Below are 27,108 nucleotides of genomic sequence, written 5' to 3' on the forward strand. Positions count from 1 at the left end.
TTGTAAACCTTCCAAGTGTGAGAACCTTGCCTTTCCTTTTCATTTTGCAACCATTATACATGTAATAAGCAATTAAATACTCATAGAATACATTAAATATATCTCATCTTGCAAACACTATTGTCTAACAATGTTTGACTTCACATCACACTGAGAATAAAATTAAAATCTTCTACCATTCCTTGTAAATCCTATTTAAACTGGCTCTGTCATCATTTCATACTTCTCACTCACTCCCTAGCCATATTATTCCTGCCTCAGGGCCTTTGCATTTGCTATTTCCTTTGCCAGGAAAACTCTCCCATCTCTTCTCTTCACCTGGCTGGCTGCCTGTCTCCTCCCCATCATTCAGGTTTCACCTCAAATGTCATTCACTCAAAGAGGCCTTCCCTGGCCAGTATCTAAAGTATCTGCCCCCTTTCCTACCACCACTCCAGTTACTCTCTTTGTATTTCCTTCACAGTACTAATCACAGTGTTTAATTGTCCAGCTTCCCCAGTGGAATGGAAGCTTCATGAGAGCAGAGACCTTGTCTGTCGCTTTTAGTGTCATATCCTGAGCAAATAGAGCACTGCTTGACACATGGTAAGTGCTCAAATATTTGTTGAATGAATGAATGAGCCTTGAAGAGAGACTTCTCCTTTTAACAAGTCTTGTTTTGGTTTGCAATCCAAAGTTTTGTTGTGGTTTTTTTTTTTTTAATGGACAACAGCTTGAGATATTTCCATCAGGGTTCAAATCAGGTAGCAGTCTCTGAGGATTTCTGAAGGTAGCAGGACAAAGGTTTGGATCCTGTGATAGGCAGGATTCAGTTCCACCTGAGTGCAGGTTTTCCAAGATGTTCCCAGGATCCAGGCCACTATTTTACTACCACTGTCAGCGTCTACTTTCAGGGTTATTACTGCTGGCCAGTACTAGTCTATTAGCTCTCATTACATTTTTAAAAGCAAGTATAGCAAAACTAGAACCAACTGACTAGAGTTTTCAAGCAACCAGAGATTTTATTCTGCTTTCCTTCTCTAGGAGAAAAATAAGAAAGCTACCTAGAATCCTCAAGGAAAGATGAAATTATTTTCATTATGCTTACTATATGCCCTGAAATAGGACAGTGTATTGATTAGAGAAGTTTTTAGCAACAGTCTTAATTAACCAAGGGGTTTCTTGTTAACATCTAGCCAAACCAGACAATGTTAAGTAATCAGTTCTAATTTTTTTCCAATTTCTCCTCATTGGGTAAAATAATTTTTAATCCCATTAATTTTTTCCCTTGAAACTGGCTTGAAATTTTATTAAAAATTATAATAGTTTTTATAGCAATTTATACTTTTCAAAGTAGTTATACTTTTATTTTCTCACTTAATCCTCATAACCATCCCTTATGAATTATTATCTGTTTTTGAGATAAAGAAACTGAAACCTACCCAAAGAAGCTGATTGACTTTCCCATGGTGAATAAAAGACCACTACTCAATAAATGCTCTCAATGGATTTTTAAAAACAGCACCATAATTTGATGTAATTTTAGAAGGTAAACATTAAAATGTAATTAAATCATTAACATTAATATGTTTGTAACCAGTCCTTAAGAAATATGATGCATAGCATTGGTTCACATAAGTAGCAAAATTTTATCACTTCTGTGACTGTGTGATTTGGTAATTCTTTATGTGACCAGCCTCGGCTATGCTTGTCCTTGATTAAAGCATTGTTCTGGGTTAGCTTCTCAGATTTTTACAGAAGGGGAAGATTAGAGAACTTGCCTAGAGAAGAGTCACTTTTCAGTAAACCCGTTTTAATTCTCCTACTTGAAGGGATTGGTTAAATTGATCTGAACTGGCTTTTAAGATTGAGCAAGTCCCGAAAAAAATACATCATCTAAAATTTCAGATAAGAAGAATGGAAGCCAGGCCCTTCCTGGAAATGGCCAGGAGTGAAACTAAGAAGCCCTGTATTTGGAGAAAACTTGATTAATTATTAAGGACAAAGGACTGGTATAAGGAGGTTATATCTTTAACAGATGCAGCCTTCTTAAATAAGTGTATATATTTCTTCTGCTTTGACATTGCAAAGAAAACTCTTTAATTAGCCACTGTGTCTTAATTAGCATGTAATTTTCAAGACCTGGGAGTATGTAGTTCATAGGCAGACACTCAATTATGCAGGTGGGCCTTTGTCAAGATATGTGGGAACTGAGAACTAGGATAATACTGTTTTTCATTCATATAACAGATATTTATTGAGCTCCTGCACTGTACCAGGAACTGATATTTGATGCATCTGATGTTCAAGTATGAAATGGTACAAAGGTTAAAGAAGAAACAGGAATTCAGAGTAAATCCATGTTCTGTGTAATGGCCCCAGTCAACTCTAAATTTCTATATTCTTTTTCCAATTAACTGTACTTTTCTCTAATTTTCACTTTAAATTTGAAGTTATTGACATCATTATCTGTGGGGGCTTTGTTTTGTTTTGTGTTTTGGGTTTTTTTGTTTGTTTTGGGTTTTTTTACTTACTTGGAGACATTTTCCTTGCTATGTGTGAAAAAATACTGGGAAAAAAACCTCACTGCATTGGACTATGTTTGTCCTTACAGTGAGTTAATTATCAACTGGGGGGAAGGGGGAAGAAGAACCTAGTGAATAAGTAACAAATTAGATTTGAGAGAAGAGATAGAATTAAAATTGGATTAGATCTGGTAATTCCTTAATTTAAAGAAAAAAAAAAGATTAGAAAGGTTCTTGGTCGGTTCTTCATGACCTAAAAATTTTAGACTGAAATCAGTTTGTAAAGGCCATAATTGGGGGTTACTCTTTAAACTGTCTAAATAAGCTTTGTGAAGATTACCACAATTATGTAAAAAGCTAATGTGGGTTTCAAAAGTACAAGAAGATAAGATACTCAAATGAATGAATAAAGTAATAGAAGCATGTAAGAAAATGATAATTATATCATCTTCAACTTAGAGTTTTTACAGAGGTGTTGAGAACACCTAAAATTTGGCCCTTTCAAGGTATAATTTGACAGAGGTTTAGACTTTTTGGTGCAGAGAAATGGCGTCAGGGTTTTGAGCAGCTGTAGTTTTTCTGGTTGTAACTACCAGTTTCTCAGAGACAACATCAGAGATGCTCTTTTTTTAAAATTGCTGATTTTACAAAAATAAGTAGACCATGAAGTACAGTGTGCATTGGAACTGCATTTCTGGTTTATCCTTTGTGCTTGAGATCATTTTGTTTCCATCCCAGCCTTCTAAAAAATGAGTAAGAGCTAGGATTTATTTCACCTCTCTGGGCCTCAGTTTCTTCATCTGTAAAGTGGGACAATCCTATTCTGAGTGTGTTACTATGAGGATTAATAAATTTATATTTGCAAAACAATTAAAACAATATCTAGTACATGGTAAATGTTCAGTGAATGTTAGCTATTGTTATTACTACCACTACTGTCAATATTTATTAAGCAGTTATTTTAGCACTAAGCTAAAGGAACATCTTAGAGGTGATGAAACTAAGGCTTAGAGTGATTTTCCTAATTTTACTTAATAGATAAGTGGTTGGGAATTCCTGGCAGTCCAGTGGTTAGGACTTGGTGCTTTCACTGCCAGTGGGCCCAGGTTCAATTCCTGGTTGGGGAACTAAGATCCCGCAAGCTGGGTGGTGTGGCCAAAAAATAAATAAATAAATAGATAAGTGGTAGACTCAAGATGTGGACCTGAGCTGAAAGAAACTGGGGCAGAATTGACTTAGAGGTGGAACAGGCTGGGGTATGTGGCACAGCCGTTTCCATTTCTAGTTTTGAGACACTTTGAGAGTGGCCCAGACCACCCCCAGATACAGGGAGGATGTGATTTTCAGTAAATCGTCAGAGCACGGACATTAGGGTCTGTCAGACTTTTTCAAATCCTGGCTCTGCCACTTACTAGCTGTGTTACCTTGAGCAAGTTATTTAACCTTTCTGAGCCTCTTCCTCTGAAAGACGAGAATAGTATTTATTTCATGGTATCATTAAGGATTAAGTGAATAAGATCAAATGGAATGAATGTCTTTGCATATAACTGATTCCTATGCTAAGGTGGCTCAAACTTTTACCTGATTCTGACACAGTCATCTAGATGGTGATTAGGGTCTATGTCTGCCTCCCTGCTCTGGCCTAATGACCCCGGGATCAAGCCAAAACTGCACTCCCAAAGTTGTTTTTACATTGGAATCATAGGAGACTCTTTTCAGAAAAATTAGATGTGTTTGGACTCCGCATGAGAGATTCAGATTCCAAAGATGATCTTGATATTCAGAGCACCCTTCCCCTCACACGACTAAGAAGCCTTAGACTGGCTAGTTGAGGGTAGCAGCTGAAGCATAACCACAGAGAGTGATCTTAATGCCTGGATTGTCACATAGTGTCAGTCAGGCTTCTCACAGGGTTGTGCTGTGCTGGGAATATTGATGAGCAGTCAAGGGGTGGGTGCCCTACAGAAGAGAACTCTACAGAAACGAAGATCTCATCTGTATAGTGAAGCAACATTTCTATTTGGAAAGAATATTAATGAGATCTGGATAGGAATCAGACACCAGGAAAGACAGCTGCTGTGAGAGGCAATTTGAATTGTACAAGGAGTTACACATGATATTCAGAAGGTCCTTGTGCAAACTTAAAAAGTAATTAAGTTGTAGAGATAATAAACAATTTATAAATGACCTTTTAAAAATAAATGTAGTTTCAAAAAGTAAGTGTATTAAGTGGCCAATATACATTTAAAAATATGCTCAACCTTCCTTATGATTAAAAGAATAAAAACTAAAACAATAATGTACCATTTTTCACATATCTAGCAGATTGGAAAAAATAAAAGTGATTAATAATGCTCAGTATGGGACTTCCCTGGTGGTCCACTGGTTAAGACTCTGCCTTTCAGTGCAGGGGGTGGGCGTTCAATCCCTGGTGGGGGAGCCAAGATCCCACATGCCTCCTGGCCAAAAAGTCAAAACATAAAACAGAAACAATATTGTAACAAATTCAATAAAGACTTTAAAAAATGGTACACATTAAAAAAAATCTTTAAAAAATAATGCTCAACATTCACAAGGATGTAGAGAATAAGCTTTCTCATATAGCTAATGGTTCAAATATACATTGATGCAAAATTATATATAAATTGCTGCAACTTTTTTTGAGGAACATTTGGAAATGTCTATTAAAATTTTTAATACATAGGTCTTTTGAACCTATGAAATGCTGTTTTAGGAAGTTACACCTTAGATGCACACCTAAAAGTAGGCAATAGTAGAAGCATGTTCACTGCAGTCTTGTTCTTAAAAATGAAGAACCTAAAACAACATAAATGTTCATTGACACAGGCCTCATTCAATAAGTCATAAACTAATGCAGAGTGAAGTAGTATGTGGTACTGAAAGGTTGAGGTAGATCTGACCTGTACATCTTAATGTGGGAAGATGTCCAAGAAGAAATAATTACTGAATAGCACATCAACATAAAACCATTACAATTTTTAAAAATGTGTGTTCATGTGTGACGTGTGTTAACTTCTCTGTGCCTCAGTTTTCTCATTTGTAAGATAAGCATAGTGATAATAGCTTCCTCTTGAGCTGTTGTGAAGATAAAATGAGATAATGTGTACTGAATGCTTAGAACAGTGACTGACACATAGTACTATGTGTTTGCTGTTATTAACATGTATAGGCAATATCAGAAAATCTTTACTCCAAACTGTGACAGAGGTTACCTTTGGGAAGTAGAATTGGCTTGGGAGTAGGGGTGGTTAAGAGCAGGTAGAGACTTCTGTTTTGTATATTGTATATTTCCACCTAATTGTTTATGATGAGCAGACTCATCCCTTGACCAGTCACTCTAACCAAGGAAGCTAGACAGTGAAGAAAATGGCATCTTGAAGTGTTTGTTGAGACCAGCGGAGGAGACGTTCCCCAAAAGGAAGGAGGAGGGTGAAGGAGGGTGGCGGTGTGGGGAAATGGGAGGGACGCTGACGGATTACACCTTGGCTGCGGGAACTATTTTTGAAAACTACTGACCTAATTAAAGAAAAACAATTTTGATTGCACATTCCAACACTTATATATGGACTTATCCTCTTTGCAGTTTAGTTACGTTTATACTAAAAAAGTGAGTAATGTTTAATTTGACTTTTTAAAAAATTTTATTTATTTAGTTAGTTATTTTTATTTTTGGCTGTGTTGGCTCTTCGTTGCTGCATGTGGGCTTTCTCTAGTTGCAGTGAGAGAGGGCTACTCTTCGTTGCAGTGCGTGGGCTTCTCATTGTGGTGGCTTCTCTTGCTGCGGAGCATGGGCTCTAGGCACTCAGGCTCAGTAGTTGTGGCGCACGGGCTTAGTTGCTCCGCGGCATGTGGGATCTTCCCAGACCAGGGCTCGAACGCGTGTCCCCTGCATTGGCAGGTGGATTCTTAACCACTGCGCCACCAGGGAAGCCCCTAATTTGACTTTTTTAACTTTTTATTTTATATTGGAGTATAGTTGGTTAACAGTGTTGTGTTAGTTTCAGATGCAGCAAAGTGATTCAGTTATACATAAACATGTATCTGTTCTTTTTCAAATTCTTTTCCCATTTATGTTGTTAAATAAAATCTGGTATGTATTTTACACTTACGGAAGATCTCAATACAAACTAGTCACATTTCAAGTGCTCAATAGACTTTTTTTTTTTTTTTTTTGGCCATGCCGTGAGGCTTGTGGGATCTTAGTTCCCCGACCAGGGATCGAACCCATGCCCCTTGCAGTGCAAGCGCGGAGACCTAACCACTGGACAGCCAGGGAATTCCCCTAATTTGACTTCTGAATAGAAACTACAAAAAGTAATTGCTCAAAGTGCCCAAAACAAACATTTGAGACGGGATGGGTAGCTTTTCTAATAATTATGTAATTAAAATTTCAGTGTTTTAAAGAGACCACTAATTTCTTTCCATTATACAATATTATAAAGAGAGTAATTTTTGCACTAAAAAAAGTCAAACAGCTGAAGCAAAAATTACATTTATGAATTATTTTTTATCAGAGTCTAATGACATAGGCCTTGTTAAGACAATGTGACAAGTAAACTAAGCCCAAATATGTATCCTGTTAGTGAAGCCTCTGGAATAATGTTTATTGAATGTGTCTTAGACACGGAGGCATACGGAGACTGACAAGATCGGGCTGTGACCTCAAGCTATGTGCTAGGCATGGTATACATTTATTATCTCCTTTTATGTTTAGAACAACCCTGTAGAGTAGGTTATCATCCTCATTTTACATAGAAGAAGAGGGTAGTACAAAGAGGTCACCATGCATCTGGTTAGCACTGGAATCAGAATTGGAGTCAGCTGGTGTTTCCATGATAACTTACTGCCCTGCCTCCAAATAACCATTGTGGGAGGATGGGTGAAGTGAGCCCTGTATGGAGGTACACTGAGAATTCTCAGGGACCTCAGTGACATCTCTCATCTAGTCTAGTGACTTTCAAACTATAATTTTTTTAAATAACAGTTTTATTGAAACATAATTCATGTAACATACAATTTACCTATTTAAAGTATGCAATTCAATGGTTTGTGGTATATTAACAGAGTTGTGCAGCTATCACCACAATCCATTTTACAACATTTTCATCACTTCCTGGAAAAACCCCATAACCATTAGCAGTCAGCCCTTTTCCCCCACCCCCAAGTGGTAGGCCACCACTACTCTACTTTCTGTTTCTGTAGATTTGCCTCTTCTAGACATCTTCTATCAATGAAATCATACAATATATACTCTATTGTGACTGGTTTCTTTCACTTGGTATAATTTTTTCAAGGTTCATCCATGTTGTAGCATGTATCAATACTTTTCATGGCTGAATAATATACCTTCATATGGATAAACCACATTTTGTTTATCTGTTCATCAGTTGATGAACATTGCGAATGTTTCCACTTTCAGAAACATTCGTGGACAAGTTTATATGTGGATATGTGTTTTCATTTCTCTTGGAGATACACACACACATACATACATACATACATACGTACATACATACATACCTAGGAGTGGAATTGTGGAATTGCTAGGTCATACAATAATTATATCTTTAACCTTTTGAGGAACTGCCAACTCTTTTCCAAAGCAACTGCACCATTTTAGATCCCCATCAGCAGTGTATGAGGGTTTCAGTTTGTCTACATCCTCGCCGACACTTGTCAAACTATAATTTTTCTTTAACCACGTGCCACAGTGAGAACTATTTTACATTCTTACCCAGTTTATACACATACAAACTGAAACAAAAGCTTTATAAAAGAATATTTATCTCTACTATGTGTGATGCACTCTAACATTTTCTGTTTCATTTCATTTTTCATTAACATAAACAAACAAGCATGCTGGTTCTGACCCACTAAAATTGATTTCATGACTCATTAATTGTGACCCGCAGTTAGAAAAACTAGGCTATTTTAACCCCTTCATTTTACATAAGAGGAAATTGAGGCCTTGAGAGATGACTTGTTAAGCAGATGATAGTGTTAATTAGTGGCAGATTAAATAGAGATTAGAGCTCAAGCCTGTTGGCTTCTTGCTTTAACTTTAACATCTCAATAAATTTTAGTTACCCTCATGTTCAGTAGATAAAATAAATTGGAATTTCTATTCAGATACCATATTTAGAAAAAGAGTAAAAAGAATTCAACTTTGGGAAGTCCCCAGTGGTCCAGTGATTAGGACTCGGTGCTTTCACTGCGGTGGCCTTGGTTTGATCCCTGGTCAGGGAACTAAGATCCCACAAGCCTCGAGGCATGGCAAATAAATAAATAAATAAGCCTTTAAAAAAAAACTCTTCAGAAAAAAAAAGAACTCAATTTTATTTATTTATTTATTTACTTATTTATTTGCGGTACGCAGGCCTCTCACTGTTGTGGCCTCTCCTGTTGCGGAGCATAGGCTCCGGACACACAGGCCCAGCGGCCATGGCTCATGGGCCCAGCCGCTCCCCGGCATGTGGGATCTTCCCAGACCGGGGCACGAACCCGTGTCCCCTGCATCAGCAGGCGGACTCTCCGCCACTGCGCCACCAGGGAAGCCCTCAATTTTATTATCATGAGTTATTGGTCTGCACAATATTTATTTATTTATTTTGGCTGCGCCAGGTCCCAGTTGTAGTACGTGGGATCTTAGTTGCGGCATGCGAACTCTTAGTTGCAGCATGCATGTGGGATCTAGTTCCCTGACCAAGGATGGAACCCAGGCCCCCTGCATTGGGAGCGTGGAGTCTTACCCACTGGACTACCAGGGGAGTCCCTGCACAGTAATTTTGTGCCATCTGGGCAGGGAAGTTCTAGGTGAACCTAGATGATGGGCAACAAATTTACCAGTTCAGTGACCCAGGTTCATTTTGTCCAAACCTCAGTTAACCTTTGAAGGGCAGCCATTTTTCTTACACAGCCAAATTTGAATGACAATGTAAAATTTGAAATGAACAATATAAAAACATTTTATGCTGCTGTTTTTCCATTTTTCTTGGAATATGTATAGATCTTAGACCTTTTCATTTCAATGCTTTCCAGCATATGATGGGGAAAGACTTCCAACACTAGAATCACTTCAAGGTTCTTGTTAAGATGTGGTCTTCCTGGAACCTACTCCAGACCTAATGAATCAGAATTGTGGCATGGGACCTGGAAATCTGTATTTTAAACAAGCTTCCTGGGTGCTTCTTATGAACACTTGAGTGTGTGACCTACTGAATTAAGTCTCCCCCCTCTTTATTTCTCATCTTAGCTCTCTTTTAGTTTCTAGAATTACTATTTAGCTTTATTACCTGAAGAGCCAGTTATTTGTAAGAAATAGCATTTGTAAGAAAATACCTGAAATATTCCAACAGAGGGAGTGAACTAAAACAATCTGTATAGATAAGGTTACGTTGTATTCTGCCTGAGTTTAATGCTAGAGACCATTTTTTCGGTGGCTATATCCTCTGGTTTCCCATTATTTGGAAGGATTTATTGCGGAACGAACAAACATAACCCACTGTTTTGTTTCACTTTCTTTCCCCCCAAAGTACTAGTTTTTAAAAATAGGTGAATCCAACAAATGATTTCAGATACCTGGTAAACCTCCCTTCGTTTAACAAATACTTGAGTACCCACCCATGTGCCAGGCACTGTTCTGAGAGTTAAAATACAACGTGATCCAAAAATTACAATGTGATCAATGTTGGGGTAGGTATAGTCCTTTGGAAACTTAAGAGGAGCCTCTTAGCCCAGTCTTCAGGGTTAGGGAAAGCATCTGGAGGAAAGTGTCATCTAAGCTGGGACCTATATCATAAGGCCAGGGAGGGTCTGAAGTATTTTCAGACAGAGGGAGCAACATGTACGGAGGAAGGCCCAGGCTCTTAGCCCCTATGCCATTCTCTCTTCACTATGTGTCACATGTTAGGCATTTCTGATGAGCTAAGGTTAATGATGGTATACTCTTAAGAGAGGTAAATCAAGTGCCTGTGGTCAACACAATTAGAAAGAGGCAGAGTGAGACCCTGGAAGTCCTCTTTTTGACTTCAGACCTTGTACACATTTTGTTACCGTTATACTGTCTTTCATACTGTGTTATTTTATATAAGCAAAAATTCATATGCCAGCTCATCTTTGGAGAAAAATTATCTGTGGTTAAGTAAACTTAATTTGAAGGGTAATGGTAAAAGGATGATACATATGATTTAGGCTGTATTATGTTGTGTATTTATGTGACACATGAAGCTATCCATCATGCAGGGGAAAGTCAGGAAGGTTAGGGCTTATGATACAGCTTTGGGAATCATTTGGTATAAGTGACCTTTGATGATTTCAGCATAGGTGAGCTTACCCAGAGAGAGGAGAGATACTGACCCTTGAGTAATGCCTAGGAACAGGGGTGAGTGGAGAGGGAGAGGGAGAGAGGATTCCATGAGAAAATTGTGAATGGTTTAAAAGATAGGAAAGGAAGCAGGAGAGTTCCATTTAAGAAAAAACAAGGAGAAATACAATTTCAAAAATGAGGGATTAATCAACAACTCAAATGTCAACCGAGAGTGATAAAAACTGAGACATGGTCCTTGGATTTGATAGTAAGAGGTCTTCAGGAGAATAATTTCAACAGGATGGTGGGAGTGGAAGCTACACCCAAGTGGGCAGAGGGATGAATAGAAGATGAGGAAGTGGAAACAATGAGGACCTGGAAACTAAGGTTCTAAAGATGGGAGCAAGGTGAGATGGTAGTTTGAGGGTGGAAAGGGCTTAAGAGAAAAAAGGATTATTTCCTTAATCCATATATATAAATTTCCACACACACCCCCACCCCAGAAATGTGAACATGTTTTTAGGGCAAAGTCAGAGGTGGATGTAAAGTTAGGGTCTGGGGAAGATAGAAGAGTCAGTATTGTGACACTTATTTTTCTCCTGATATAGACCAGGTAGGGGGAAAGATTATATCTGAGGGTACTTTCTTCTTTTATCTCTGGAATAGTTACTTGTGAATTGCTTAGGGTGAATATTTGTAAGTGCCTAGTGAAGATTGCTCTGATTCTTTGGTGAGCAGTTTCCAGTGAAATTGCTTCTCAGTTTTACAACTTCTTTTTTCGTTACTTTTGCCCTGGATCTTAGTGTTTTTCTGTTTTGTTTTGTTTTGGGTTTTTTTGGCCACACCATGCAGCTTGAGGGCCGACCAGGGGTTGAATCCCGGCCCTCAGCAGTGAGAGCGTGGACTCCTAACCACTGGACCGCCAGGGAATTCCCTCTTAGTTTTTTTTTTTTTTTTTTTTAAATAATACTTTTTTTTTTTAATGTCTGTTTATTTATTTATTTATTTATTTATTTATTTATTTATTTATTGGCTGAGTTGGGTCTTCATTGCTGCGCAGGGGCTTTCTCTAGTTGTGGCGAGCAGGGGCTACTCTTCGTTGCAGTGCACGGGCTTCTCATTGCGGTGGCTTCTCTTGTTGTGGAGCACGGGCTCTAGGCGTGCGGGCTTCAGCAGTTGTAGCACGTGGGCCCAGTAGTTGTGGCTCGCGGACTCTAGAGTGCGGGCTCAGTAGTTGTGCCGCACGGGCTTAGTTGCTCCACGGCATGTGGGATCTTCCCAGACCAGGGATCGAACCTTTGTCCCCTGCATTGGCAGGCAGATTCTTAACCATTGCGCCACCAGGGAAGCCCTCCCTCTTAGTGTTTTATTGGGGGTTTTTTGCGGTACGCGGGCCTCTCAGTGTTGTGGCCTCTCCCGTTGTGGAGCACAGGCTCCGGACATGCAGGCTCAGCGGCCATGGCTCACGGGCCCAGCCGCTCCCCGGCATGTGGGATCCTCCCGGCCTGGGGCACGAACCTGTGTCCCCTGCATCGGCAGGCAGACTCTCAACCACTGCGCCACCGGGGAAACCCCCTCTTAGTGTTTTTAAGAACAAAATATTCTTATAGAGGAGATAAGAAAGAGGCAAATGTTATTGGTGACTCTGACCTGATGCAAATATCTATATCCTTGCTGACCCATGGGAATTTGGTCATTGTTACAATTTCCCTATTGTCCAGCATATATGTTTCTACAGAGACCTGGCTGAAGCTCTTCCAAGAACAGTAACAATGATTATTCTAACATGCTATCGACTTGCATGGCACCATGTTGCTGAATAATAGAGTAGTGAGCCTTTTATGTATAGTATTTGAAGTTATTTAGTGGTTCCATTTTCTTTTTTCATATCATTTGAGTTTATCTCAGAGTTTGAATAAGCTAAAATTACTGACTAATTCACAGTTCTGAAAAATGATATTTACCATCTCAACTTGCCTTGGGACTATATAATGGCAGTCATTTTTTGTACTAATAGTGTTCTGGATAAAATTTAAACCTTCATGCAGTTTTATTCAAGACATATTTATAGAGTTCCTTCTATTTAAAAGAGCAATATACTAGATACTAGGATGGCAAGAGGCAAAGTTGATCTGTCCTCTCACCTCAAGAATCTTTCAGGCTTCCCTGGTGGCGCAGTGGTTGAGAGTCCGCCTGCCGATGCAGGAGACACGGGTTCATGCCCCGGTCCGGGAAGATCCCACATGCCGCGGAGCGGCTGGGCCCGTAAGCCATGGCCGCTGAGCTTGTGCGTCCGGAGCCTGTGCTCCGCAATGGGAGAGGCCTCAACAGTGAGAGGCCCGCATACCGCAAAAAAAAAAAAAAAAAAAGAATCTTTCTATCGAGTATGATTTATAAAATTATTATAAGGCAGAGGAAGTGACCTATGCTGATTGGGATAAGGCTAGGGCAGTTCAGGAAAGGGTTCTTTGAGGAGGTAGTCTTTTCACTTGAGTCGTGAAAGGTGAATATATTGAGGAAGGGATAACAGTCTAAGTGTAAAGAAAAAATATATGGTGTATCAAGGGAGTAGAAACTGGCAATGGCATCATTTTGGAGATTCTAGATCTCTCTCCACATTCTATGAAATTAGGCTTCTCACCCTCAGAGAAAGAAGTTACAAATAAATAAAAGGGAATACTGGAATGAATTTTGTGATGCTAGATTGGAGTCAGAAGTATCACTATGAATTTATAGTTTAAAAATATATATGTATATATTTATAAATTTATATATAAATATATATAGGTAGATATAGAGATAAATATAGAAATATAGATGTGTATATATATGGTTTAATATACATACATATAGTCCTAGTTCTGTCCCCTGAGAGCCTAGAACCAGTGACATCTCAGTAGCAATGAGTACACCTAATGTCCAGATCTTGGTTTCTCCAATAAAAGGAACCAGACTTCCTTGGAGAAGTGGTTGATTCCAGAGCTGGGGCAGGGCAAGCACAAGATGAATCTGAAACATCTTACAGAGCTAGAAAGTGAGGAAGTGCTTAAAAAAAAAAAAAAAAATTGGTGGCATCTTGAAAGGACACCAGAGCCAAGCTGAAAGAGCTCCAAATGGCCAAGGTAGAATAATCTATGCAACAAAATAACATAACCCAGGGAATAAAATAATCCAGGAATTATCATAACCCAGAGAATAAAATAAATATCCATGAGTCTATAGGAGTATAAATAAATGATTGAATAAATAAATGAGGGAGAAAGGATAATTCCTCCTTGTAGGATAATTCTTCCTTATATAATAATTCCAATTAATAAATGTAGAAGGAATGAGGGCAATAGAAAATCACCATTGGAACGCCACAGTATGGGACTTCCCTGGTGGTCTGGTAGTTAAGACTCCGTGCTTCCACTGCAGGGGGTGCAGGTTCGATCCCTGGTCAGGGAACTAAGGGATATAAAGGGAAGAAGATAGTCACTTTACAGTGGAGAAACGTGGCAGGTACCACCTTAACCAAGTGATCAAGGTTAACATCATCAGTAATAAGATATCAAAATAATGTATCCTCTGATATGATGCACTGAGGAGGCACATCAGCTCTGTAGTATTCTTCCCCAGATTCTATAACCTCAATCTAATCTGAGAAAACATCATATTTTTAAAAACAAACAAACTTTTTTTTGAGAATTGAGAGATGTTCCAGGCTTATCTTATTTTGTTTCATCTCTTTTTAAAAAATTAATTAATTTATTTGGCTGTGTTGGGTCTTGGTTGCGGCATGCGGGATTTTTTGTTGGGGCGTGTGGGCTTAATTGCCCCGCAGCATGTGGGATCTTAGTTCCCCAAACAGGGATCGAACCCGAGTTCAACTGGAAGGCAGATTCTTAACCGCTGGACCACCAGGGAAGTCCCCATCTCTTTTTTTTTTTTTTTTTTTTTTTGCTGTACGCGGGCCTCTCACTGTTGTGGCCTCCCCCATTGCGGAGCACAGGCTCCGGACGCACAGGCCCAGCGGCCATGGCTCACGGGCCCAGCCTCTCCGCGGCATGTGGGATCTTCCCAGACCGGGGCACGAACCCGTATCCCCTGCATCGGCAGGCGGACTCTCAACCACTGCGCCACCAGGGAAGCCCTCTTTTTTTTTTAATTGAAGTATAGTTGATTTATAATGCTGTGTTAGTTTCAGGTGTGCAGCAAAGTGATTCAGTTATACATTTACATATAATATCGATTCTTCTTCAGATTCTTTTCCCTTATAGATTATTATTAGATACTGAGGATAGTTCCCTGTTCAGGCTTATCTTGTATTTGCCCTTCCCCAGCTCTGTATCAACCATTTCTCCAAGGAACCAGGGTTCTTTTTATTGGAGAAACCAAGAAACCCAAATTAGGGGCAGTCTACATAATATCTGCCAGTACTATTTAAAGTGTCAAGGCCATTCAAGGCAAGGAAGAACAGAACTGTCAGAGATTGAAGGAGCCTTAAGGAGGCATGACAACTAAGTGCAGTATAGGGTCCTAGAATAGAAAAAGGACATTAATGAAAAAACTGGTAAAATTTGAATATAGTTTATAGTTTATTTGGTAGTACTGTACCAATGTTAATTTCTTAATTTTGATAATTGTACTGTGATAATGTAAGATAAAGCTAGATGAAAAGCGTATGGAAACTTTTTACTATCTTTGCAGCTCCTGTGTAAATCTTAAATTATTACTTCAACATCAGGACTTCCCTGGCAGTCCAGTGGTTAAGACTCTGTGCTTCCACTGCAGGGGACTAGGGTTCCATCCCTGGTTGGGGAACTAAGATTCCACATGCCGAACAGCCCGGGTGAATTTAGTCGCTATTTTTTGTACAAAAATATACCCTTAGAGATAAATGTAGTTTATATTCTAAAAAAAATTATCTGGGAACATATTTCATGTTGCTTTTGCTTACAATTTCCCTTTGCACCTTGAAGTTTTTTAGATTGTTTTTTTCTTTTAATTAAGTCTACAATCTATTTCTAAAAAGATAACATTTTTTCTTAACAAGTGAGTTTGTACTTTGTTCTCTATTTTGAGGTTATATTCAAGCAACTATGCCTGTTGCACAAGCAAGAACCTCAGGAGCCAAAAAAAAAAAAAAAATAGAGAGCAAGAAAGATATGACTGAGATTGGATTTTTTTTTTAATTGGGGTATAGTTGCTTTACAATCTTGTGTTAGTTTCTTCTGTACAACGAAGTTAATCATCTATATGTATACATATATCCCCTCCCTCTTGGGCCTTCCTCTCACCCTACCCCCGATCCCACCCATCTAAGTCACCACAGAGCACCGAGCTGAGCTGCCTGTGCTACTGTACAGCAGGTTGCCACTAGCTGTCTGTTTTACACATGGGAGTGTATATATGTCAATCCCATGAGATTGGATTTTTAAGAACAGGATTTTATTAGTGGCAGCTCATTTGCTTTTGTCCCAGCCTTGTTTCTGGGAGACAGTTCCCCTTGGTTAGGTAAAGCTGTAGATGAATTTATTAGAGCTGGTTTCCCAAGCAGCTCCAGGCCTCAGCCTAAGCAATCTCTTGAGGAAGCAGATACCTGGGGCCAAATTTCCCAGTGTGTCATTGCCCAACCCTTTATTTTCAAGGACCTTTGTTCAGAGATCTTTATATCCAGGCTATAGTTCACGCAAAGGGGTTTAGCTGTTCCACCTCAAGCTACCTAGTGTGATAAAAGAACTTTGGAACTGGGAATAGCTCTGGCTCTCATCCTGACTAGCTGGTGAGTTTGGGAGAGTTATTGGGTGTTTATGTGGCTTAATTCCCTTACTGTAAAAAGGGGGATTTGATTACTTGATTTCTAAGCTTCTCTCTTGATGTAAAAATCTGCCATATGTATCTGAAACTGAAGGCATCTTCCTCTTAGCAAATAGTTCCCCTTTCTATGTATCGCATTATTACTTGCTGTACCACTGTCCTAGTCTCTGAGCCTAGGTTAATCTTAGAGTTATTTTTATCATATCTGTTTCCTTTACCTCTTCACAAAGTTCCACCAATCCAGCAGTTCTTCCTTCACAGTTGAAGTTTGGGTTTTGGAGTCTGAACACTGGATTCTGCCTGGGCCATATGTTAGCTAGATGACCTTAGGCAAATTATTCAACCTCAATAAACCACAGTTGGCTTTTTTGTTTGTTTGTTTGTTTGTTTGTTTTTACAAATTTAATCAGTTATACATATACATATGTTCCCATATCCCCTCCCTTTTGCATCTCCCTCCCACCCTCCCTATCCCACCCCTCCAGGCAGTCACAAAGAACCGAGCTGATCTCCCTGTGCTATGCGGCTGCTTCCCACTAGCTATCTACCTTACGTTTGGTAGTGTATATATGTCCATGCCGCTCTTTCACTTTGTCACAGCTTACCCTTCCCCCTCCCCATATCCTCAAGTCCATGCTCTAGTAGGTCTGTGTCTTTATTCCTGTCTTACTCCTATGTTCTTGATGACATTTTTTTTTTCTTAAATTCCATATATATGTGTCAGCATACAGTATTTGTCTTTCTCTTTCTGACTTACTTCACTCTGTATGACAGACTCTAGGTCCATCCACCTCATTACAAATAGCTCAATTTCATTTCTTTTTATGGCTGAGTAATATTCCATTGTATATATGTGCCACATCTTCTTTACCCATTCATCCGATGATGGACACTTAGGTTGTTTCCATCTCCGGGCTATTGTAAATAGGGCTGCTATGAACATTTTGGTACATGTCTCTTTTTGAATTATGGTTTTCTCAGGGTATATGCCCAGTAGTGGGATTGCTGGGTCATATGGTAGTTCTATTTTTAGTTTTTTAAGGAACCTCCATACCGTTCTCCATAGTGGCTGTACCAATTCACATTCCCACCAGCAGTGCAAGAGTGTTCCCTTTTTTCCACACCCTCTCCAGCATTTATTGTTTCTAGATTTTTTGATGATGGCCATTCTGACTGGTGTGAGATGATATCTCATTGTAGTTTTGATTTGCATTTCTCTAATGAGTAAAGATGTTGAGCATCCTTTCATGTGTTTGTTGGCTGTCTGTATATCTTCTGTGGAGAAATGTCTATTTAGGTCTTCTGCCCATTTTTGGATTGGGTTGTTTGTTTTTTTGCTATTGAGCTGCATGAGCTGCTTATAAATTTTGGAGATTAATCCTTTGTCAGTTGCTTCATTTGCAAATATTTTCTCCCATTCTGAGGGTTGTCTTTTGGTCTTGTTTATGGTTTCCTTTGCTGTGCAAAAGCTTTTAAGTTTCATTAGGTCCCATGTGTTTATTTTTGTCTTTATTTCCATTTCTCTAGGAGGTGGGTCAAAAAGGATCTTGCTGTGATTTATGTCATAGAGTGTTCTGTGTTTGTTTTTTTAATGGAAATAGTCTATCTCCAGGAGTGTTGTAAGAATTAGAGTTAGTAAGTGCCCGATAAGTGATAGCTGCTGTCATTATTTGTATATAACAGTGCAATGGATTGGATCTTAAAATCCACTGGGCCTCTGGAAAAAATATTCAAGGATATTGTAGCCCAAACCGAATACATCCTTCTGGAAGAGTTCTTTTAGGTGTTGTACATGCCCTTTTCACTCTTAACAGGATTTCTAGGATTAAGGAAGTTGTCCTAAAGTCTGAGAATGGGACTGTCATCTGAGACAGAGTGGGTGAGTTGGGGGAGATATCACACATTTTATGCAAGCCCAGAAAGCCGAGATATTCATGATGGGAGAGTATTTCAAGCAGGCCCAAGGTAACTTTAAGTTTCTCTGAAATTCTTTTCAGAGAAACTTAAAGTTACCTCTGATGCTAAACTTAAAGTTACCTCTGATGCTAAACTTAAAGTTATCTCTGATGCTAACCATTCTGGGAAGATACTTGCCACCACATTCTTACTGAAAGATCATTTGTGTGGGTTGCAGCTAGGTGAGTTCAGAGATTTTGCTGCCCGGTTTTCGACCTTGGCTAAAGGTGATGGTCTTAATCATTACTCATACTCGTAGTGGAAAGAAAATTGACTTTGGAATCCGACAGAATATGGATTTGAATTCCAGCTCTGCTACTTTATAGCTAAGCAATCATTGTAAAGTTATTTAATATCTCTGAAACTCAGTTTCTTCATCATAAATGTAAGCTAATAAAACCAATCTTTTAAAGTGGTTGTGAGGATTGAGACGTGTGCTTTGCGTAACTACATGTTTTTAGATGTTTTAAAATGTTCCTTTCCTTCTAAGAGTCTGATTTTTAACCTTTCAACTCCCTGCTGTGTATCACTAGGATTTTTCTTGCTGACATGTAGATCTCAACATGTGTAAAGCACAGCTCTTCATTCCCCCTCTTCTTCCTCTATTTACTCTCTGTTAGTGGCATCAACAACCTTCTAGTGGTTCAAGTTCGATGATGCCACCTTTGATTCCTTCTCTCACCCTAAGTCCGTTTTATTCTAAGAACTCTCAATTCTTTCTTCCCACTTTTCCATTCCCACCTATGCTAATTTAAACCTTGATTACCTTTCACTTAGACAGTTTTAGGATCTTCTTGACTAGTAAATAAGACTCCAATCTTTTCCTGTCTTATCAAGTTACACACTGCTGCAGAATCAGCTTTTATTTTTTAAATATTTATTTTATTTATTTGGTTGTGCTGGGTCTTGGTTGGGGCAGACGTGCTCCTTAGTTGCGGGAGCTGTGCTCCTTAGTTGTGGCAGGTGTGCTCCTTAGTTGCGGCTAGCTGGCTCCTTAGTTGCGGCACGTGTGCTACTTAGTTGTGGCCAGCGGGCTCCTTAGTTGTGGCAGGTGTGCTTCTTAGTTGCAGCTCACTGGCTCCTTAGTTGCGGCATGCACGTGGGATCTAGTTCCCTCACCAGGGGTCAAACCCAGGCCCCCTATGTTGGGAGCATGGAGTCTTAACCACTGCACCACCAGGGAAGTCCCAGGATCAGCTTTTAAAACATGGCTTTTATTATGTTACTTGCTTTTTCAGAAACTCCCAGTGTTCCACCATTGAGACTGGGTAATCCACTACAGAGCTCTTTTCTTACAGATGTGGATATTGAGGCTCAGGGAAATCTTTTTTTTCATTTGCCATAAAGGTCACACATGTGCTAGGGAATGACACATGACAACTAGATCTCATCTCTGCCCACCCACAGGCTAGTTCTTTCTGCTATTGGAATATGGTCCAGATTTCTTAGCGTGGTTTTCTTTGTTGTTGTTGTTGTTGTTTTGGCCATGCCGCTCGGCTTGTGGAATCTTAGTTCCCCAACCAGGGATTGAACCCGGTCCCATGGCAGTGAAAGCACTGAGTCCTAACCACTGGACCACCGGGGAATCCTATGAGCATGGTTTTCAAGGCTGTTCCCAGTATGTCCTCATTCTGTCTTTCCCTACTTTAACTTCTCTTGCATCTAGAGTCTAACTCCATTAAAGTATCTTTTGTTGTCTCAGCTCCCTAGCAGTGTAATGCTGTTCCCCCATCTGAGATGCACTTTCCGCCTCCTGCCCTCACTTGATGAAATTCTGCCAGTTTTATAAGTCCCAAGTCTTCCCTTCTCTCCCACCATGCCAGGAAATCAAGTCCTGTACTCTGAGACCATACATTCTGTCTTGTGCTATAAGTATTCGTGTGCGTTAGCAAGCCCAACAGATTATATACACAATTTGGAAGTAGTTACTCGGTAACCTGGTTACAGAGTCTATCAAAAATCATGTACTGATTCTCACCTTTGTATGTTTCACAGCGTGGCTAATCACATTGCTAAGAAATAACAGTATGCTTCTGTGAAGATGTGGTCAGGGTGTTGAGCCACCTCATTCCTTGAGTATAAAGTGTGCTTATCCTAGCCTTATACCAAGATAGTTGTTCTGACTTACCTTGGCTTTCTGGCGGAGAGTAATCAAAATCACAAAATTGGACTTGGGAATTAAAATCCTTTTTCTTTATCACATTCAGTCCCTCAAATAATTAATGCTTTTCCTTTTTTAATGAACAAGTATGAGAACATATATTCTGTTTTTTTTTTTTTTTGGATCCAGAATTGATCCCTTTAGAACTGACAACATTTATACCTGTACTTACATTGGAAGCATAATTGTACCAAATAATGTCTAAAAGTGTTGTTTGGTATTTCGTGGACTTGGCTTAAAGGGTCATTATTGTGGTTATACATAATTACGTTTAGCTGAATAAACAGCTGTGTCATTTTCTTGTTAGAGAAAGGCCTGCCAAGGTCTGGTAGGTCTGTCAGTTACAAACTGGAAAGCAGATAGACAAATGTCATATATTATTTGATACATGCAGGTTTATTTCCAAGAACATGTGTAGAATTAAGGTTATTTTATCCAGGGAGAAGAGATAATACAAAAAACTAACATTTATTGCTTACTTATTCTATGTCAGGGTCTTTTTTTCTTTATTTTATTTATTCCTCATAAAGATACCATGAAGTAAGTACTGTTGTTATGGATGAAAAACCTAAGTTTTAGGGAAGGACACACAGCTTTAAGTAATGGGGCCAACACTCCCATTTAGTGCATGAGTCTCTTGACACCAGAGCTCCTTACCATAAGAGGGTTCAATGTTGTCTTACAACATGGGGATTTAAACAAACAAACAAAAACAACAAAACTAATGTTGTTTTCAGACAAGGCTTTAGTGGGGAGAACAGGTACTACAAATGGGAAAGTAGTGTGGTCTTTTTGGGTCACTTATCACTTACTTTGCATCACAGGACTTTTAGTGTGAAATGGTAGCCCACATTGCTTGGTTAAGCACATTGTGTGTTCTGCTGTTGTTAAGGCTGTTGGAAGCAGTGCCTGATGAACCATATTTTTCTACCAGATAAGTTATGCTCTGTGGTTGTCAGGAGACCTGCAAGTAGCACTTTCGTTTATATTGTTCAGTCTTCAAATAAGGAAACTATTGACTCATTTCTAATCTCACCTCCAACAAAGGTTGGAACTCCTTTGATAATTACTGGGGCAAAAACAAATAATCCAGTTAATGGATAGGGTCTAGGTGATGTCAAGGGCATGGCTTTATGTATTCTTTGACTTGAAGCCAATACTAATATATTATACTTAAAATGTTCTTCATACTACTATAATATGCCTAGTATTTTAAGTATATTATCTCCTTAAAACCCACATCAAAAACCCTGTAAGGGGGCTTCCCTGGTGGCGCAGTGGTTGAGAGTCCGCCTGCTGATGCAGGGGACGCGGGTTTGTGCCCCAGTCCGGGAGGATCCCACATGCCGCGGAGTGGCTGGGCCCGTGGGCCATGGCCGCTGAGCCTGCGCATCCGGAGCCTGTGAGCCTGTGCTCCGCAACGGGAGAGGCCACAACAGTGAGAGGCCTGCGTCCCGCAAAAAAAAAAAAAAAAAAAAAAAACCTGTAAGGGTTGGTATTCTTATTTTACAGTGAGGCAACTAAAACTGAAAAGGTTATATAATTTGTTCAAGGTTACAAAATTTTGATTTCATTTGAAGTCTACCTTGCCTTAAAGCCCATGCTCTTTGTTTTATTCTATGCTGTATCCACAGCTCTCTCCCCAGCACCAAGTGGTCATTGCTGCAGAACTTGGGGAGAGAGGGCAGCCAAAAAAACTTGGATGTAGGTAGAACCTAATTTGGACCTGACTCTACACAGATGCCAATTGTACTTCCCCTGGGATGTAACTCAGAAGAGTGGGACATTTCACTCCAAATGTGACTTTGGAACAGGCTTAAGTTCAGGGAAAGGCCAATCACTGTTTGCACAGTGGGGTCAGTCATAAAGTGATGGAAACTGAAAGGGACCTTAGAGATCACCTGATCTAACCTTCTCATTTTACAGGAAACTACAACCCAAATTCAATCACCTGACCAAGGTTACAGTTTTTGAGAGAACCGGTAGAGGACTACAGTCTGCTGCTCCAGGGCTCTCTGCTCTCTCACTTAACACCACACCACTGCCAGTCCTTGGATGCTGGAGAATCCTCTTCTGTGTCTGATATTCTGACTTTCTTTGTCACATAGGTATTTCAGTATCTGTAGACAAGATGGAATCAACTCCATTTAATAGACGGCAATGGACTTCACTATCATTGAGGGTTACGGCCAAAGAACTTTCTCTTGTCAACAAGAACAAGTCATCGGCTATTGTAGAAATATTCTCCAAGTAAGTGCTGATCCTGGTCCAAAAGGACCATCTGTCTTGAGCAAACATTACCACCTGTCAGGGAGATTGGTAAAGGAAGTACATGGTGTAAAATGGCTTTTCTGAGCACCTTCTGGATTTTAAGTACCACACAAGGCTCTGTGGAGAAGGGAGATGATAATAAGCAGGGGACACATTCTCTGTACTTGAATTTTTGTTCATTTGGGAAAAGAAAGTTATAAACACAAAGATAATTATAAAACACATTAGTTATTAAGCAAAATGTCAGCAAGTCCAGAATGAACAGGAGTAAGGACTAGATATAAAATAAGAGAGAGAGAGTGAACACCATGGGCAGAAGCTAGTCAGGAAGGCTTTCTGGTTGAGATGAATTTTGAGGTAAGTTTTTAGTTGAAGGGAGTATTAGAAATATACCTGCATTGTCCAATAGGGTAGCCACTACATATGTGGCTACTTAAATTTAAATTAATTAAAATTAAAAACATTTAAAATTCAGTTCATCAGCTGCACTAGCCACATTTCAAGTGCCAATGGCTACATGTAGCTGGTGGCTACCATACTGGACATCAGAGAGACATTTCACCATTGCATAAGGTTCTGTTGAACAGTGCAAACTATGTAGGCAGACTACAGCCTACTGGCTGCCTGTTTTAGTAAATAAAGTTTTATTAGAACATAGCCATGTCCCTTTGTGTATTGTCCACGGCTGCTTTCATGCAGCAGAGTTGCAACAGAGACCATATGGCCCTCAAAGTCTAAAATATTTACTATCTGGCTCTTTAAGAAAAAGTTTGCTGGGCTTCCCTGGTGGCGCAGTGGTTGGGAGTCCGCCAGCTAATGCAGGGGACACGGGTTCATGCCCCAGTCGGGGAAGATCCCACATGCCGCGGAGCAGCTGGGCCCGTGAGCCATGGCCGCTGAGCCTGCACGTCCGGAGCCTGCGCGTCCAGAGCCTGTGCTCCGCAACGGGAGAGGCCACAACAGTGAGAGGCCCACGTACCGCAAAAAAAAAAAAGTTTGCTGACCCCTGCTCTGGACCATGAGTTTTTTGGTACGAGGGCCCCTTTCCTGCGTATTTTATATCCCTAGTGTGTAGCATGGTGATTAGAACATAGTAGGCACTCAACAAATGTTGAGGGAATCATATAAGTTAATAATATACCAGAGATGGTAAGCACATTAACTTCACTCAGATAGAGATGCCGGGCTTTCCTTGTGGCGCAGTGGTTGAGAGTCTGCCTGCCGATGCAGGGGACACGGGTTCGTGCCCCAGTCCGGGAAGATCCCACATGCCACGGGGCGGCTGGGCCCGTGAGCCGTGGCCGCTGAGCCTGCGCATCCAGAGCCTGTGCTCCGCAACGAGAGAGGCCACAACAGTGAGAGGACCTCATACCAGAAAAAAAAAAAAAAAAAAAAAAGAGATGCCATAGAGCTTAGGGCAGAGCTTACCTCACTAGTAGAGTTTGTTAATTAATAGGAAGCTATGATACATTTAAGAGAAGTAAGATGGTAAATATTTGAAGAAAGTGATTCTGGAGCTATATCTAGAATACAGCTAAATACCAGTAGGAAGTTTCTGTAATCTGCACTGTCACCTTTTCTTCAGTGACAAATCCATCAACCACCTGCTCTGTGGAAAACACTGCCCTTCCATCCTGTTGACCACGGTTATCACTTAAGGTGGCATGGAGGTGGGCTGAGACCACATAGCTCTTTTACCTTCTACATTATGCTTTTTACATTGCTGTAATTTTTATATCAAATGTATTATTCTTATCAAAAGAAGAAAATCAATAAAGCTATTTCAGAAAAAAGGGATCAAGCTCTGGAAAGCTATTAAGACTTAATTCCTGACCTCAAGGAATGTAATACTATAGTTTAGTATAGTTTGTATAGTAGAGGAAGTCCCCAAACTTCCTTCATCTTAAGAATCACATGAGGTACCTGTTAATAATATGGTGTTCCAGGGAGTTCCGTGGTGGCCTAGTGGTTAGGATTACAGGCTTTCACTGCCACGGCCTGGGTTCAATCCCTGGTTGGGGAACTGAGATCCCACCAGCCAAGTGGCATGGCCAAAAAAAAAAAAAAAAGGGTTGGGGGGAATAATATGGTGTTCCAGTTATTGCTACACAGGAAAAAAATCTTCAAAATTTAGTGGCTTGTAATAATGACAATACTTACTTTACTGTGAATCTCCAATTTGGGCAGGGCTTGCCTCTGTTCCCCTCACCATCCCCGGTATCTCAGAACTGGGGGCCATAGTCATCTAAAGGCTTACTCACAAGTCAGTTGATGCTGGCAGTCATCTGGGATCTCAGCTGCGGCCACGATCAGAACACCTACATATGGCTTTTCCATGTGGCTGCTTGGCTTGCTTGGCTGGGTTCCAAGGGCAAGCATCCAGAGAGGGAGAGAAGGAGGGGACAAAGAAGGAAGGGAGTCAAGGCCAGGGGTTGTGTAGCCTTTTATGACCTAGCCTCAGAAGTTATACAGTATCACTTTTTCCACATTCTCTTCATTAGCACCAAGTCACTAAAGCTGGCTCATATTCAGAGCGAGGGGAATTTGACTCTACCTTTTGGTGAGAGAAATGTCAGAGATTTGGGGGGACATGTTTTAAAACCATCCTAAATGGCTTCTCAGGCTCCTCCCTTAAAGATTCTGATTCGATGTGTCTGGGATGGGACCCAGGAATTTGTGTTTTTAACAAGTATCCTAGTGATTTTTACCTTCAGGGAAGTTTAAGAAGCACTGGTAATGGAAGAGAGGGACTTATGAACTCAAAGCTGTGAACTTGAACGTAAAGCAGAACAAATAAAGTTTATTTGTTCAAGTAAAGGTTCAAGTAAAGGCTTGTGGAAGCTGAACATGAATAAAGGGAATAGGAAAGCAAGGAGTCAGTTGAGCATGGAGAAATACAGAGGGGAGAAGGGACTGGAGCAGTTCAGTTAGGGCCAGATGCTGGAAGGCCTTGAGTGCCATGCTAAGTTTAGGATTTAGTTAGATAAACAACAGAAACAATGGAAAGTTTTTATGATTAGGCTTGTATTTAGTGCCCTTTTTTTTTTTTTTTTGGCTGTGGCATGCAGGATCTTAGTTCCCTGACCAGGGATCAAACCAGTGTCCCCTGCAATGGAAGTGTGGAGTCTTAACCACTGAACCGCTAGGGAAGTCTCTATCAGGCTTGTATTTAGAAAGATGCTTCTGGAAACAATGTAAAAGGTATATTGGAAAGGTGACAGATTGATAGCATGGAGACAAATTCTGAGGCTCCCTTGAGAACCCAAGTGAAAGCTATTGAGGGTGTGGGGCAGGAGGAGTGGAAAGGAAGGGAAGGATTTGAGACAGTGTTGAGTTGTGATTAATGGGACTTGGAAACTCCCTGTTCTGCAGAGAAACTTCTCCACATTCTTACCCTTTTCACCCTCCCTAGCCCCACCTCTCTTTCACTGAACTTGGCTTTCCCTCGCCAGGCATTCTGTTTCTGAGTAGCGCCTGCTCTTTCTGCACATGCTTCCCTGAAATATTCTGGGGCCAGGAGTCAGGGGTGCTACATCTCCGCTACTGTTTCCCATCCACTGTTTTTTTTTTTTTTGCCTTGTTCTGAGGTTGTAAACCTGTGCTTTGAGCTCACATCTAATCATAGTATTCTTTTTTTTTTTTGCGGTTCGCGGGCCTCTCACTGCTGTGGCCTCTCCCGTTGCGGAGCACAGGCTCTGGACGCGCAGGCTCAGCGGCCATGGCTCACAGGACCAGCCGCTCCGCGGCATGTGGGATCTTCCCGGACCGGGGCACGAACCCGCGTCCCCTGCATCGGCAGGTGGACTCTCTACCACTGCGCCACCAGGGAAGCCCTGACTCGTCATTTCTTGATCTTCCCTACTTCTTCAACCTGCACATTGTCTCCCATGCCCCTGCATCTAGTTCCAACCTTTTCATCACCCAGAATCCATCTCTGAAATGTGCATCTGGAAAACCTACTCTCTGATTAGAGCCTCCTTTTCTACTTGTCCCACTTTCTTATTCCCACTGACCCTGCTCTTTGGCCAAACCGGGACACCCAGGCCATGGATGTCAGTCCCCTTCCTGGCTTCACTTCCTTCCCTGCCTAA

The 27,108-nt window shown here is 40.4% G+C and overlaps 1 protein-coding gene across 1 annotated transcript in view; it reads left to right on the top strand.

The window, feature by feature from the left end:
* Positions 1-27,108, top strand: part of LIMA1 (LIM domain and actin binding 1) — an 86,553-nt gene that overhangs the window by 7,914 nt on the left and 51,531 nt on the right. The window contains exon 2 of the mRNA XM_060111924.1: positions 22,855-22,996. Coding sequence (XP_059967907.1) covers positions 22,878-22,996 — 119 coding nt within the window. The 5' untranslated portion in view covers positions 22,855-22,877. The remainder of the gene's footprint in view (positions 1-22,854; positions 22,997-27,108) is intronic.

This window comes from Mesoplodon densirostris, chromosome 11 (assembly GCF_025265405.1).
Source record: "Mesoplodon densirostris isolate mMesDen1 chromosome 11, mMesDen1 primary haplotype, whole genome shotgun sequence".
Taxonomy (NCBI): Eukaryota; Metazoa; Chordata; class Mammalia; order Artiodactyla; family Ziphiidae; genus Mesoplodon; species Mesoplodon densirostris.